The 16,039-nt window shown below is 52.6% G+C and overlaps 1 protein-coding gene across 2 annotated transcripts; it reads right to left on the reverse strand.

The window, feature by feature from the left end:
* Positions 1-330: 330 nt before the first annotated feature.
* Positions 331-15,452, reverse strand: TGFB1 (transforming growth factor beta 1). Of its 2 annotated transcripts, none has more exons than XM_086352658.1 (7): positions 14,511-15,452; positions 11,150-11,310; positions 9,836-9,953; positions 7,631-7,708; positions 7,322-7,469; positions 1,360-1,513; positions 331-655 (listed from the first exon to the last, which is right to left on the reverse strand). In XM_086352658.1, exons 1-7 carry the CDS (start codon positions 14,863-14,865, stop codon positions 497-499), a joined length of 1,173 nt encoding a protein of 390 aa, XP_086208784.1. In that variant the 5' UTR covers positions 14,866-15,452; the 3' UTR covers positions 331-496. The 2 variants fall into 2 exon arrangements, with proteins under 2 accessions (XP_086208784.1, XP_086208783.1); XM_086352657.1 differs by having other exon boundaries at positions 7,322-7,472.
* Between the last annotated feature and the right edge of the window lie 587 nt (positions 15,453-16,039).

Consider the following 16,039-nt stretch of genomic DNA (forward strand, 5'->3'; position numbering starts at 1 on the left):
CAATTCCTTAACCTCTCTGGGCTTTGGTTTTCTTAAAGTGGGTATTATCAATCTCTTTATCTCAGAGCTTTGTTATGGTGGTTTAAAAAGTTAATTACTATAAGACACTTAAAATAGGGTCCAAGGTGCTCAATCAAGAAACCTAACAATAAATAAATTTAAATGTTCATTAGGAGTAAGGAACATAACAAGCGAAAAGGAAGTTTGTGTGTGAAGAGGCGCAAATGAATGGTGGACAAAGACAGGAGGCGGCAGATGGAGGGGAGGGAGGGGGGTAAGAGAAGTCAGAAGGGAGAACGCCGTGACGCGCCCAACGACACAGAGACCCAATCCTCTCGCCACCTTTAATGGACCCCAGGTGGGCTTGATGGGAGTGGGGTGGGGGGGGTGGTGCTGTGTCCTTAAATACAGTCCTGGTGAGGCGGGCGGGGGCGGGGCCGGGCCTGCCGGGTGGGCGGGGCCTACGGGGCGGGGGCTGTTGGGGTGGGACGGGGCCTCAGCTGCACTTGCAGGAGCGCACGATCATGTTGGACAACTGCTCCACCTTGGGCTTGCGGCCCACGTAGTACACGATGGGCAGGGGCTCCAGCGCCTGAGGCACGCAGCACGGCGCCGCCGAAGCGCCCGGGTTGTGCTGGTTGTACAGGGCCAGGACCTGCGGGGCGGGTGCGCGGGGTCAGGGTCGGGGGTCGTGGGGAGGATGCCGCCACCCTGCCAGCCTCTCTCCCCATCTGCCTCTCTCTTATCTCATTCCGTGTCTTTCTGGTTCTCTGCCTCTCCCCATGTTCCACTCTTGGCTTGTATCTCACTGTCTTTCTCCTTCCATCTTCCAAATTCTCTACCCTCCTACCTTTTTCTCTCTCATTCTGTCTCCTTTTCTTTCTCCTTCCATCTCCCCACCTCTTCCCTCGCCCAAGTTGGGATTAAGTCATTTTAGCCGTGTCCGACTCTGTGACCCCATGGACTGTAGCCTGCCAGACTCCTCTGTCCATGGGGTTTCCCAGGCAAAAATACTGGAGTGGGCCGCCATTTCCTTCTCCAGGGGATCTTCCTGACCCAGGGATTGAACCCACATCTGTCTCTTATGTCTCCTGCACTGGGAGGTGGGTTCTTTACCACTAGGTCTCCCCATATCTCTGTCTCCCACTCCCTTGAGTCTCTAACTTTGCAGACCCTGCCTCGAGCTTTTCTCCCATCCCATTATCACCTCCCCTCCAACCTTCCTCTCCCCTGTATTTCTGACTACCATCTTGCCAATTCATCTGATTTGACTTCTCTTTCTCCCTCTCCTCACTCGGTTTCTGCTACCCCCATCTCACCCCCAGCTGGGGAGCAGGGGGTGTCGGGCTCCAGACGCACCTTGCTGTACTGTGTATCCAGGCTCCAGATGTAAGGGCAGGGCCCCAGGCAGAAATTGGCGTGGTACCCCTTGGGTTCATGAATCCACTTCCAGCCCAGGTCCTTCCGGAAGTCAATGTAGAGCTGACGAACACAGCAGTTCTTTTCTGTGGAGCTGCAGGCGGGAGGGAAAAACACTGTCAGGAGAGCAGAAGGCTGCCTCTCCTCCCCTGGAGTGTGTGTGTTTCACCCTGGTTGCCCTCCAGCATGGTATCCAACTTGGTCTCCCTTGCACCCTCTGTGGTAATAACAGCAGTAATAGTAGTGATCATCGCTTACACTGATAAAGCACTTCCTCTAGTCCAGCACTGCACTAAGAGCATCCTCATAAGCGTTATCTCAGGCAGCGCTCAAAACACACCTGTAAGGCACCAAATGAGGAGTTCCCAGGAGGCATCCAGTAGTTAAGACTCCAAGCTTCAATACAACAAAAAAAGAAACAAAAAACAAGCAAACAAAAAAAGACTCCAAGCTTCCACTGTAGGGTGCATGGATTCGATCCCTGGGCAAGGAAGTTCCACGTTGCATGCTGCACAGTGCAGCCAAAAAAAAAAAAAAACCAAGCCTAAAGAAGCCAAATGACTGTCCACAGGGGACAGCTACACAGATCACACTACATCTATACACTGCGACATAAACAGCACAGTGCAGGTCCATGTGTACTGATATGTTCTAAGTGTCCAACAAATGTTTACTCAACTACTGCGTGTTGGGCTGGGGTCTACTGCGGACTCAGTACAAATGAAACAGACAAATCCCTACCTTCTGGGGCCACATACTAAAGACTATCATGTTGCCCCTCTGCTCTGAACAAGCCCAATGCCCAAGTCCTCGCCACAAGCTCAAGGAGCCACCAGATCTAGCTGATCTCAACTCCCTCCCCACTCCCCCTCTCTCACTGTCCTCTGGCCACTTTAGCATCCTCGCTGTTCCTGAGTCCCAGTCCAGGACCTTTGCACGTGCTGTTCCTTCTGCCTGGCTTGCTATTCCCACAGATACCCTCTCTGGCTCTCTTTCTTCACTCCATTTATACATGTGCTCAAACATCCTTCACTTTGGGGAGTCTTCCCTCCTACAACACTGCCTGGCATGCAGTAGGTGCTCAATAAATATCAGTTAAACAAATGACGTCATTGCCTCAGAGACCTTCCTGGATGATTCTATCCAAAACACCAATCTAAAAAATTGTTAATTCCTAGGGACTTTCTGGGCAGTCCATTGGTAAAGACCCTGTGCTTCCAATGTAGGGGGCATGGGTTCGATCCCTGGTCAGGAAAGATCTCACATGCCATGAGGCACAGCGGGAAAAAAAAAAAAAAGGATAGTTAATTCCATTTAGCGTAATAACGGCATTTCAGTTCTGCAAGGAAATATAAAAATGTCTGCAACTGAAAGGGGGCAAATCTTAATGCCTGTTGATCTAGATGAGAGTGTATGGGGGTTCATTTTACCATCTTGGTTATACATTTAAATGTTTCCATAATAAAAAGTTTAAATCAGACTAGGAAAAACAAATCATCACAACGATTTCTTTCTTTCCTCTTCCTTGGATTTATATTCCTTCTTAGAACTTACTGCCACCTGCTCTTTTATTAGAGATTGATTTGTTCATCTGTTCATTTCCTGTCTTCCTCTGAGGACAGGACTTTTTGTCTATTTTGTCCCTAAAGGTGTCCCCACTGCCCATAACAGTCCCCAGCACCTGCTGTGTGTTGGCTGTATACAAGTGTAGGCTGTATACAAGTGTATACAAGTGTTGGCTGTATAAATTAATTGGTCAATGTTACATTTTTCAGAAGCACATCAGAGAGTGGTGGTGGGTAAGACGACTGCCATGTACTCATGATCTCTGTCCCAGGCTCAGATGCAAAAGTCAGTCCTCGGGCTTCCCTGGTGGCTCAGTGGTAAAGAATCTGCCTTGCAATGAAGGAGACAGGGGTTTGATCCCTTGTCCGGGAAGACCCCATGTGCTGTGGAGTAAGTAAACCCTTGTGCCACAACTATTGAGCCTGTGCTCTAGAGCCCAGGAGCTACAACTACTGAGCCCATGTGCTGCAACTACTGTAGTCCCTGCACTCTAGAGCCCGTGCTCTGCAACAAGAGAAGCCACTGCAGTGAGAAACCCACACACTGCAACTAGAGAAAAGCCTGCACGAATATAATAAAAGTCTGTTTGGAGGGGGACTGAAGGGTCAGAACTGGAGAGTCTTTGAATATCCTTTCTAGGTTTGGTCCATGTACATGTATTTTCCTATTTAAAACTCAATACAGAATTTCCTACAAGGCAGGTCTTTTTTTTTTTTTTTTAATATGTATTTGGCTGTGCCAGGTCTTTGCAGCAACAGGTGAATTCTTTGGTTGCCATATGAAGATCTTAGTTCCCTGACCAGAGATCGAACCCAGGCCCCCTGCATTGGGTGTGTGGAGTCTTAGCCATTGGACCACCAGGGAAGTTCCAAGGCAGGTCTTATACTATTATTCCCATTTGAAGGAGGAATAAACTGAGCCTTAGAGAAAGGGGGATGTTGTCTGTTCAAATGTAGGCTGTAGGTGGTAGAGCTCAGGGCCAGAGGTCTCTGACTTCATTTGCCCAGCCCAACCATGTCAGCTCAAGCAGAGCGTGAGGAGGCGATGCCACAGGCTCTCCCAGGGCAAGACAAGGCCTTTCCAAGAGCCACAGGACCTCAAGAAGGAAGTCAGGAAACTGAAATTCCTGTGAGCTCAGCCTGGTCCCTCCTCAGTCTGGTTAGGCCTCAGTTCCTTCATCTGTACAAAGATGCAGGGAACGTTAGATCAAATAAGCTATTGTTAAGGGCCGAGGAGACATCAGGAAGTCCATGGACAGGCTCAGGGAGGGTTCTGAGCTCTCTAAACCATGCACACAGATGTGTGTTGTTGTGGTTTAGTTGCTAAGTCATGTCTGACTCTTCTGTGACCCCCTGGACTGTAGTCTGCCAGGCTCCTCTGTCCATGGGATTCTCCAGGCAAGAATAGTAGAAAGGGTTGCCATTTCCTCCTCTGAAGGATCTTCCCGACTCAAAGATCAAACCTTTGTTTCCTGTAGCTCCTGCATTGCAGGCGGATTCCTCATCGATTAGCTACCAGGGAAGCCCAGATATGTGTGTATGTATAGACATATTCTGGGGGGAAAAGGTTCCCGGCTTTCAGCTTCTCAAAAAGGTGTTAGATTCACAAAAGGGGAAGAACCACTGTCCAGTAAAATCTATCATTTCTGGTCCAGCTCTGCTGGGGTGCTGAGATCCTCTGATTTGCAGTGTGTGATTCCGTTACTCAACTCAACTGCTCTCCACGTGGGGTTCCTGGAGTAGCGGCAGCAGCATCGCCTGGGAACTTGTGGGAGATGCAAGTTCTCAGGCCCCACCCCAGATGCACTGAATCAGAAACTGGGGGATGGGGATGGCTGGGAGACAGCAGGCCACATTTAACAAGCCCTCCAGGTGACCCTGAGCTACTCTCTAACCCTGGATGTTGGGGAAAGGGTCACAGAGGCTTCCCAGTGGAGATAGTGGTTAAGCTAAGAATAACTTTTTATTGCAGAAAGTCTCGGACATACACCAACCCACTCCAGTAGTCTTGCCTGGAAAATTCCATGGACAGAAGAGTCTGGCGGGCTACAGTCCACGGGGTCGCAAAGAGTCAGACACGACTGAGCACAGCACAGGCATGGGACATACACAAAAGCAGAGAATCTTACATTTAACTGCTGTGTCTCTACCATCCAGCTCCAGCAAACATCAAGTCATGGTCAGTTTCACTGTATTTCTACCCGTATCCACTTTCTCTCCTTTGACAAATGATTTTGAAACCCACGTCATCCATCATATTATTTCATCCATAAATATTTCTATCTCCAAGGAAATCTAGACTACTTTAGAGCATCACACAAAAAATTAACAGTAATTCCTTGATACCATCAAATATCTAGTCAGAGTTCATACTTCCCCAACTGTCTCATAAGTATCTTTTTAATTATTTTATTTATCTATTTCTTAGCCATACCATGTAGCATGTGGGATCTTAAGTTTCCTGACAGGGGATCAAACCCACATCCTCTGCATTGGAAGCACAGAGTCTTAAACACTGGACTACCAGGGAAGTCCCAATATCTTTAAAAAAAAAAAAAGTTTGGGGAATTCCCTGGTGGTCCAGTGGTTAGGACTCCATGCTTCCAATGCAGGAGACATGGGTTTGATCCCTGGTCAGGTTAAGATCCTGGAAACCGTGAAGCAAGGCCAAAAAGCAAATAAGTAAATAAAATTGTAAAAACAGTCTGCATACATAAAGACTCAAGTAAAGTCTATACAGGGCTATTGGTTGATACATCTTTTAAGATTCTTTTAAAAATCTATATAAACCCATCTCTCTATTTCATCCCTTTGTATCGTATTTGTTGAAGAAACTGGGTCAGGTTTCCCACAATCTAGATGTTGCGGACTGCATGCCCATGGTGGCTGTTTAACATGTTTCTCTGTCCTTATATTTCTGGAAAATTGGGACTTGGACCTACCATTATTGATGGGCTTCAGGTTTGATTTTTTGGCAAGACTTCCTAAGTGACACTGTGTCACTCACATGGCTGGCTGCCTTTCTCTTAATGTTATAGCAGGCTGGCACTCAGATTTTAATCTATCCATTCGTTCATAGGTTTGTTGGGCAGAGGGTAGGATCTGGTGATGAAGGATCTTGGAAACAGAGCTGACTTTGCAACAGGAGAAGTGCATGCAACAAAAACCAAAGGCACCATCAAAGTACTTAGCAGAGACGGGCCAAGGTCGGATTATCATTCTAAATTTGCCATATTCTAACTCTGAATTTCAAAATTCCGAGACTACAACTTCTCAGTTTTCTTAGACTGCAACATACTGGCATCTCAAGATTCTAACACAGCAACAGCTTTCCAACTTTCTAGAATTCCCACATCCCCACTCTCGAGGATCTTGGCATTCTGGTTTTTTTTTGATCTTGGTATTCTTGAATTCCAATATTTTAAAACTGCATTCCAACATTCCACAGTTCTGAGCCCATCTCCCAAGAGGTTCAAGCTGCCACTTTCTAAGATCACAGGCTTCCAAGATTCTAACAAGACTCTAGCACTGGGACTTCCCTGGTGGTCCAGTGGTTAAGAATCCACCTGCCAATGCAGGGGACATGGGTTTGATCCCAGGTCAGGGAAGATCCCATATGGGCAAGCCGCAACTACTGGAGACAGAGCACCTAGAGCCCATGCTCCTCAACAAGAGACGCTTCCTCAACTAAAGAAATCGCGAGCAGCAGTGAGGATTCAGTGCAATCAAGAATAAATAAATAAGACTGAGTCCCAACATTCTAAGGTGCCAGTATTCTGGCTTTCACCGACTCCAACGTTTTTGGAGGCTAAAAGTTCAACACAGGATTCCACCAATTCTGGACCTAATATTCAAGCACTCCAACCTGCCAAAATGGGAGAGTCCAGTCTGTCAATGGTACCCATCATGGGCAATCTTCCAGTTCTGAATTCCCAACTTCTAAGAACCCAACAGTCCTTGAATCCAACATTCTTTGATTTCAATAATTAATACCAAATTCTAATATCCTAGAATCCCAACGTTTTCAAACCCCAATCTGCCCACAGTACAGAAATCTAACACGGAGACCTTCCAATACTGAAGTCCCACATGTTCAGTGTTCCACATTCTAATAAATTTCCGATGCCAACCAACCAGCAAGAGACCCGCCTGATCTCAACATCCAAGGACTCCTAGTTCGCACACACTCCAGCATCCCAGGCTCGGACCTCATGCCCTGAACCCTCCAGGCTGAAGGAGACGCTAGCCCAAGCAGAGCACCAGCCACATGCCCAACCTGTGGTGGCCGCTCAGTGGATGGCGAGGACGCCCCCAGCCCAGGAGGCTGCAAGGTTCACCTGAAGCAGTAGTTGGTGTCCAGGGCTCGGCGGTGGCGGGAGCTGTGCAGGTGCTGGGCCCTCTCCAGAGGGGTGGCCATGAGGAGCAGGAAGGGCCGGTTCATGCCGTGAATGGTGGCGAGGTCACCCCGGCGGCCGGAACTGAACCCTGCTTTGGTTTTGGGAGTCAGAGGGGTGGGGAGGATTGGGAATACACACACACACTCATATGGATGAATGACGAGGATGGGCAGGGGAGGACACACACACACACAGACACACATCACTGCCGGGCGTCGGCGGGGGTGGGGGGCAGGGAGGGGGCCTCACCGTTAATGTCCACTTGAAGCGTGTTATCTTTACTGTCACAGGAACAGTGGGCACTGAGGCGAAAGCCCTCTATTTCCTCTGTGGGAGTGGGAAGAGGGAAGCCAGCATGAGGGGGGCAGCTCACCCATCCCTGTGGGGGTGGGCAGGAGAGGAAGGAAGTCGCAAACCCTTGGGGTATGGGGGGATCTCTTTCCTGCCCCTTCCCCTGCCTGCCCCCTCACTGCACCCTCTCACTCCAGTTCTTGGCCTTGCAGCCTCCTTCTCCTCCTCCAGGTCTCAGCGCTGAGGCCACCTCCTCCAGAAGGCCCTCCAGGACACAGCCCCTCCCCCGACTGTGACAACACGTTTTTTTCTCCAAAGCACTGACCTCTGTAGCTCTAACATTTGTCTTTGGCTATTTATTTCCCTCATTGTTTTCAGTGGCAAGCAGGATACTACGGGGGCAGGGAACCTTGTTTTCTTGTTCCCTGCTGGGCCTGGCCCTCCGTCTTAAAAACAAACATCTCCTGAGTGCGCTGGGTGCCAGACCCTGTTCTAAACACTCTTTGTGCGTTATTTCCTTTAATCCTCACCAAAGTTCCCCATTTTACAGATGAGGAAGCCAAGGCCCACAGGCAGGGCTGGGATGGGATGCAAGGACCTAGGCTCCTGTCCCAAGGCAGGTGCAGAAGAAAGGTTTTACTTCTTTTTTTTTTAATATACAAAAGTAACGGGTTTTATTAACATTTTTTTGAAAGAATAGTTCAAAAAATGTTAATAAAACCTGTTACTTTTGTATATTAAAAAGTAGTTAGTCACTCAGTTGTGTCCAACTCTGGGACCCTATGGACTGTAGTTCACCAGGCTCCTCTGTCCATGGGATTCTCCAGGCAAGAATACTAGAGTAGGTAGCCGTTCTCTTTTCCAGGGCATCTTCACAACCCAGGGATTGAACCTAGTCTCCTGCATTGCAGGCAGATTCTTTACCATCTGAGTCACCAGGGAAGCCCTTTTGAAAGAATATGTATATCTAATAATCATAGCAGTATTTATCAGTTATTCTTATTTTTTAGATTAACTTTTATTGGAGTGTAGTTGCTGTACAATGCTGTGTTAGTTTCTGCTGTACAGCAAAGTGAATCAGGTGAATGTATACATACATCCCAGAAGAAAGGTTTTTTGAATGAATGGCTGAATGAATGCTTCCCTAAGCACCCACTATTGTGTGGGACCCTGTATCAGGTGCTCTGGACTCAGCAGTCAGCTCAGGACACTCGTCCCAGTATGCACCTGCCCCCGAACTCCCATCCTTTCCTCTGGTCAAACCATCACCTCTTCCATGAGTCTCAACACAATCATTCTCACCCAGAAAGCTCTCTTGGATCCCCTCAGAGGGGTTAGGGTGCCCCCTCTGGGCTCCTATAGCACTTATGCCTCCCCCATCCCGGCCCTGCTCACCCTGGCCATCATGGCCTGCTAGGGCTTTGGGAAAGATTTCCTGGGTATCTAGAAGTGAGTGCGGGTCCCATGAGGGCAGGCCTAGAGGTTGTCATGGTTACCACTGTGTTTCCCCCCTACCAGCACAGGGCCAGCCAGAGAGCAGGAACCTACTAGCATTTACCCCAATGAAGGAATGAATGAGAGGGAGACTAGGAAGGGAGATGTGAGCACTGGGGCCTTCAACATGACAGGACAGATGGTCCTCTTCCAGACAGAACAGGTGTGTCAGGCTTTCCCTAGACTCGAGGCCTCTGCACAGCCTATCCCTCTGCTTTGAACACTCTTGCCCCTCCCTCCTTTCCCAGGCTGGCCCCATGCATCCCTCCGACACAGCTCCAATATCCCCTCCTCCAGGAAGCCCTCCCTGACCTCCCAGGCTGCATCAGGCACCTCCCCTGGGCTCCCCATCCCAACCCTGCCCACACTGGGACATTACTAACTGGTTTTCAGGTCTTTCCCCAAGTCCCCCAACCCCAGCAGTGGAACAGGAGCTTCCCGAAGGTCAGGATGAAGCTGTTTTCATCACTTCTGTGTCTCCAGCATCACCCAGCACAATGCATGTGCTCAAGAATGGATTAGCCATTAATCACTCAGGTGTGAGTGTCTGGGAGGAGGGCCAGGTCTGGGCTCTTTGGCACCAACACAGGGCGGGGGGTGCTAGGCAGGGTGGTCCCAGGACAAAAAATGGGTTACAAAACAGAGGTGGGGCAGACAAGTGGTCCTCACCTCTGCGGGTCAGCCACTGCCGCACAACTCCAGTGACGTCAAAGGACAGCCACTCCGGTGAGTCGCTGGGGGCGAGCAGCCGGTTGCTGAGGTAGCGCCAGGAATTGTTGCTATATTTCTGGGGGATGAAGAATTGGGGAGTGAGATAGTGGGTAGAGGCTGCCACAAACACCCATGTACCTTGCACCTCTCACTCCATCTGCTCCCCAAAACGGGTCTCCACACAGTCCATCAGTCCCCCTCCCAGACATCCACACTGAGGGGCTTCACAGAAACCACCCAACTCCATGACAGGGGACAGAGAACTCCAGGCCAGGGGTCAAGGCACCTAGGCATTTCAGCCTCCACCCTTGATCCCGCCATGGCTGTGGAGAATTCCTTTCTCTTTTTTGGCCTCAGTTTCCTCACTGGTGAAATGCCCAGTTCCTTTCAGCTTGGACAGCTCATGAGGCTAAAATTCTCCTACTGACATCACAGAGGTCATTGACGATACAGCTCTGAATTCTTAGAGTCTATCGCTTTCTAGAAGTTATGTTCGAAGTCATTCCATAACTCCAGCACTTGGTGGCACCCCAAGAATTACACATTCTATGAACTCGAAAAGTTTTATGAGATTCAAGTTCAACAAACCCAGGAGTCCGACGTGCCAGAAACCTAGACGTTGCAGATGCCTGACATCCACGAGGAATGACGCCCTGGGAACTGGCAGCATAAAGCCGAGTTCTCTAGATTCCGAGCAGTTAGTATCAAAGCTTCCTCGTCGTAAGAGTCTAACATCTACCACTGAATCTAACGCTCCATTTGACAGGGCTTCTAGGTCACATAGCCTTCGAGAAAATCCAGATTTTTTGGACTCTTCCTGGAGACTCTTCTAGAACAGAGCTATCCAAGAGAACTTTCTGTGACGATGCAAATGGGCTTTATCGGTGGTGTCCAAAATAGCAGCCACTCACTCCATGTGACTACGAGCCACTTGAACTATGGCCAGTGAGACTGAGAAACTGAATTCTTTCTTCTATTTAATTTTAATCCACTTAAATGGCCATATGTGGCTAGTGGCTACTGGGTGGGCACAGGGCATTTTGAAAGTCTCCAACTTTTCAAAGATTCCAACTTTCCTTGTCCTGAGTTTTCAGAGTCCAGCTCCAAAGATTCCAGCTGCTAAGCATTTAACATTCTAGGGCTCTAGGAGACTCCACACTCTGTGCTCCCTCATCTTTCAGGGTTAGTCCATGTGGACCCTGCAGCCACCAGCCTTGCGGCCGTCCTGGGACCACCCTAGCCCAGGCCACTTTCCGGGACCCTTGCCCCCACCTGGTACAGCTCCACGTGCTGCTCCACTTTTAACTTGAGCCTCAGCAGGCGCAGCTCTGCCCGAGAGAGCAACACAGGTTCGGGCACCGCTTCCCGGAGCTCAGACGTGTTGAAGAACATATATATGCTGTGCGAGCTAGACTTCATTTTGTCATAGATTTCTAGGCAGAAAGAGTCGAGGGTAGGGGGGCTGTCAGTGTTTGGCAAGGGCAGGGGAGCTAGTGTACCCCAAATCGAAGAACTCTGGGTTGGACTCCGACCCTGACACTTTTTAGCTGTGTGACCTTAGGTAACTAGCTTCTCCTCTCTGAGTTTGTTTCCACCTCTTTATTATTATTTTAAATATTTATTTATTTGGCTGTGCAGGGTCTTAGTTGTCGTGTGGGATCTTCGGGCTTCGTGCAATGTGGGGTCTTTAGTTGCAGCATGCGAACACTTCGTTGCAGCATGTGAGATCTAGTTCCCTGACCAGGGATGGAACCTGGGTCCCCTGCATTGGGAACTTGGAGTCTTAGCCACTGGACCACCAGGGAAATTCCTCTAGCTCTTTAAACAGGGTCCTATCCTAACCCTCTCATCAGGTAGGAAGTGGCCCCTCAGTACAAAGCTGGCTTGGGGGTGGGGCTGCTCTGCTTGCTCAGGCCTCCCTACCACCGGGAGCCTCAAATGCAAGTTACGTTGAAGCAGAGAGATAAAGGGCACTTGGATCAGACTATGCCTTTGCTGCCTTCTGTGACCTTGGGCAAGTCACATTCCCTCTTGGAGCTGTTAAATCTACTTGACATCAAGTTCTCTGCCTCCCAACCCAGGCTCTCCTAACTGAAGGGCAGTGGAACTTTGGGCAGATGAATTCGTCTCTCTTGCCAGATTCTCACCTACAAGCCAAGGACTGATGACAGGATGACAGTGTGAAATAGATGAGATGATGCAGATAAAGTATGTCGCACAGAGTCTGCATACAGTGATTACTTTAATGTGTGTTCAACAACCCCATGAGAAAGATTCTATTAGTATACCCATTTTATAGATGGGCAAAGAGAGGAAACAATTTGCCCCTAAGCAACACAGCCAGGAAACTACAGTGTGGGGTGGGGATTCAAACTTGGCCAGTCTGGTCAGAGCCTATGCTCTTAATCCCTAGGCTATGCTCCCTCCCTGCTAATGTGACATTATTTTTGTTATTATTTGTAGTATTTCCACCCTTAACTGGCTAGAGAAAGTAAAGTTCACTCTAGATAAGGATGGCTTCAGGGGTGGGGGAAGGGAAACAAAATTAAGAAGACTCCCAGTTCAGGAAAAATTGGGGACTGGGAATGAGGGGGGCAGGCCATGATCAACTGGAGCAGTTTCGTTAGGCCTCTGCAGTGGGGGCATGGAAATGGTGGAGACATGTTGAGAAAAGACAGAGGAAGACCCTCTTGAGCGCCTCCTTCCCCCTGCTCCTCCCGTCTCTTGCCGGGCTGGCCCCTTTCCCTCACGAATAAGCTCTATCTTGGCCCAAGAGTTACTCAGCCGACCCAAACGGAAGGGCAGAGCCCAGGCCCAGGAGACAGGGAGGAAGAGCGATAGAGGGAGCAAGAAGGGTCAGAGTGAGAGATGGAAATAGGATATTGAGGAGAAAAAGAGAGAAAAAGGGAAGAGATGGAGAGAGAAACTAGGAGACCCAGAGAGGGTCAGAGTTACACGGATGCGGGAGAGACAGAAAGGCAGAAGTCAAACGGGAAGACAGACGGAGGGTTTGGGAGCGAGATGGAGGCAGAAGAGGGCTGAAGAGCAACTGAAGGTGTCAGCATTGGAAAAACCTCTCCAACGAAGGTGAAGCGTCGACGGAAAAGGTGAGACGGAGATGTGGGTGGGTAGGCTGTAGGGATGTCATCTGACTGAAGCCGCAACTGGGCGCCCAAATGGGCCAGAGACGCACACGTCTACTGCCCACGAGGGAAACTAAGAGCGGGGGGCGGGGTTCGCCCCCGAGCCTCGGGGCCCAGCCGGACGCCTGGGTACCCGCGCGGGCGCCGACAGGGCGGGCCCAGGGTAGCCCCGCCCTGAGCTAGGGGTGAAGAGGGCGGGAGTCGCCGCCGTCGCGAGGGCGGGGACCGGACCTGCCTCGTCTCGCCCCAGGCTCAGCGCGCGATCCCCGCCCCGTAACCCTCCGCCCCCAACCCCGAGGCACAAGAAGGAAAGGGAAGGGAGGGCTAGGCAGCCGGACGCTGGGGTTTCCCCAGCCTCGCAGAGAGGAACTAGGAGCTTGGGGTCTAGGCTCTCCGCAGAACTCCGCGGGGTCCTCCTGTTCCTTCCGGAAGCGCAGGCTCCTCCCCCACACCCGCGCGTGGCACCCACGTGGGGCTTCTCCAACCCCTACAAGCTCGGTCTTTCCCCCGGGTCTCGCAGAGTCGCATTCACCCAGCTCTCTCCCTACTACGACTCCTCACTCAGCCCTCTTCCTTCCAGCCAGCGGCGGGAGGGTGGCGGGCCCCGCTGCTCCCAGCATGACACCATCCGTCGCTCCTCTACCCCATTCCAGGTCCACCTTTCCCACGCTTATTCTCCCGTTCTGTAAACCCCTTCCCACGACCCAGTATTGTAGGTTTCCTGGGAGCGCGCGCTTCTTTCTCTGGGTTTCATCCTCTTACAGTCCTTGTGGGAAATATTAAAAGCACCTCCCGGCGCATTCTGGACACCCCCCGCCCCCACCCCCTGGGCACATCCTAGGGTCACCGCTTCTCTCCCGCTAGTTTCCCGCACCCTACAACCTCGCGTCCCTTTCCGACCTCACATTTATCACCCTCTCCTTCTAAGCCCTCCTCCAATCTCGCGTGTTCTTCGCGTCCTGTGCATGCGGGTCCACTCTCTCTACTTTCCTGGCACCCCTCTGGGATTCGCTTCTGTTTTTCTGTCCTTGAATCTTCCTGCCTCACGGCCCCTGAACTCTGAGTCAGCTTTCCCCACTACCTCTCCTTTTCCAAATGCCGGGGTGCTAGTTTCTCCCAAAGCGAGATCCCTCTCTGCAGCCCCGCTCCCACGACCCCCTGCATTCTCGAGCACCCTGCAAGGGGAAGTCTTTTTCGAATGGCTTCGCTTCTCTCACTCTAAGGGACTCCCCACACGATCTCGCATGATCCCGTCGCCCTCTAAAAGCGGTCCACTTCGCTCACTATCTCTTATTCAAGACCAGATACCTTGGGGTTAGGGAGCTCAGCGCTATCTCTTTGGGACCCCTCCCCCCGACACGTTCCCGGCGCCCCCGGGGGTTCTCTTCCTCCAGCCAGTTTCCTCTACCAGCAGTTTCCTCCCCGTGACCCCTGCACTCCGGCGCCCCCTGGGGGCTCCCCTCCAGGGTCCCCTGCCCGTGCGAGCTCACTGTTGCCGTATTCCACCATTAGCACGCGGGTGACCTCCTTGGCGTAGTAGTCCGCCTCTGGTTCAGGCTCCGTTTCGGCACTTTCCCCGGCCACCCGGTCGCGGGTACTGTTGTAAAGGGCCAGTATGGCCTCGGGCAGCGGGCCGGGTGGCACATCCCCCTGGCTCGGGGGGCTGGCGAGCCGAAGCTTGGACAAAATCTGGCCGCGGATGGCCTCGATGCGCTTCCGCTTCACCAGCTCCATGTCGATGGTCTTGCAGGTGGACAGTCCGGCGACCGGCCGGCCAGGCGTCAGCATTAGTAGCCACAGCAGCGGCAGCAGCAGCGGCAGGAGCCGCAGCCCCGAGGGCGGCATGGGGGAGGCGGCGCCCCCCGGCACAGCCGAGAGCGCGAGCTGGGCTGGGGTGGGAAGAGGGAGGCCCCGCCCCTACAGGGGCTGGGGTGGGTGGGGGTCTCCCGAGGAAAAGGTAGGAGGGTCTGTTTGCGGGGAGAGTTGAGGCCTTCAGGGAGAACGGAGCAGAGCTGGAGGGGAGGCTCTGATGGGTGGGTTCTCGGTATCCCACGGAAAAAAACCGAGATGGGTGAGCTCTGGTACTAGAGATGGGTGATCTTGAATAGGAAAGCTGAGGCAAGTCTGAGAGAGATCCCGGATCCCGGAGAAGGGTCCTCGGATGCGCGGGGGCTCAGGAGAGAGGCTGGGGAGTTGGGGGGCCGTGCAAGGGGGTGCGCCCGAAATCTGGGGTCAAGTCTTCGCGGGAGTCGGGTTTGCGGTTCCTGATGGCTGGTCCGGAATGGGGGTGCCTGGGGAATGCCGTATAGGCGGCAGGGAGGGAGCAAGCGTCCGAGGCGGTGGCGGGGGCTGCTGCTGTCTGGGGTCCTCAGGTCCTGCCTCGCGGAGCAGCGCTGCGCGTTGCGGTCCCCGCGCCTTCGGCTCCCAGAGGCAGCGGAAAAGTCTCAAAACTTTTTTTCCTCTTCTCCCAACCAGCTCGTCCCTCCTCCCGCTCCTCCTCCCCCTCCTCCCCGCAGTGGCGGCGGCGGCGGCGGCGGGGGCGGCGGCTCGTCTCAGACTCTGGGGCCTCGGGCTGCTCTTCGGCCCCGCGGGCGGCTCCGAGCCCGGGGGGTGCCCCGGAGGGGGCGTCCCCCCTGCCCCCGGCCGGGGGCCTCGCTGTCTGGCGGATCCGCGGCGGGAGGAGGGAGGTGGGACGGCCTGGGGCGCGAAGGGCGGCGGCAGCTGGGACCGGCAGGGGCGGCGGGGGTTTTTGAAGCCGCCCCGGCCCCACCCAGGAAGCGCGCGGGGCGGGGGCGGCCCTCAGGGGGAGGGCACGGGCGGGGGGGGGGGCCGGGCCACGGTCCGCATCTTGCGTGGGCGGGCTCCAAGGGGGGTCCCTTAAGCCCGGGGGGAGGGGGCGGACACCCGGCTCCGCCCCACCAACAGGGTGCTGCCTCCTGGCGGCGAGCGCCACCGAAGCGGGCGGCAGTGATGCGTGTGGCTTTGAGGACTGGGCCGGGGGTCAGCGAGCATAAAGACC

Source organism: Bos grunniens, chromosome 18, assembly GCF_055505025.1.
Source record: "Bos grunniens cultivar Pamir isolate PY7600 chromosome 18, Bosgru_T2T1.0, whole genome shotgun sequence".
In the NCBI taxonomy this organism is placed as follows: Eukaryota; Metazoa; Chordata; class Mammalia; order Artiodactyla; family Bovidae; genus Bos; species Bos grunniens.

Coding starts and splice junctions, on each gene's coding strand:
- TGFB1 (XM_086352657.1), bottom strand. CDS start 14,865: ATGCCGCCCTCGGGGCTGCGGCTCCTGCCGCTGCTGCTGCCGCTGCTG. Junction 11,311..14,510: donor AATGGTGGAATACGGCAACA/GTGAGCTCGCAC, acceptor CTTTCTGCCTAG/AAATCTATGACAAAATGAAG. Junction 1,514..7,321: donor GACACCAACTACTGCTTCAG/GTGAACCTTGCA, acceptor TCCCGCCTGCAG/CTCCACAGAAAAGAACTGCT.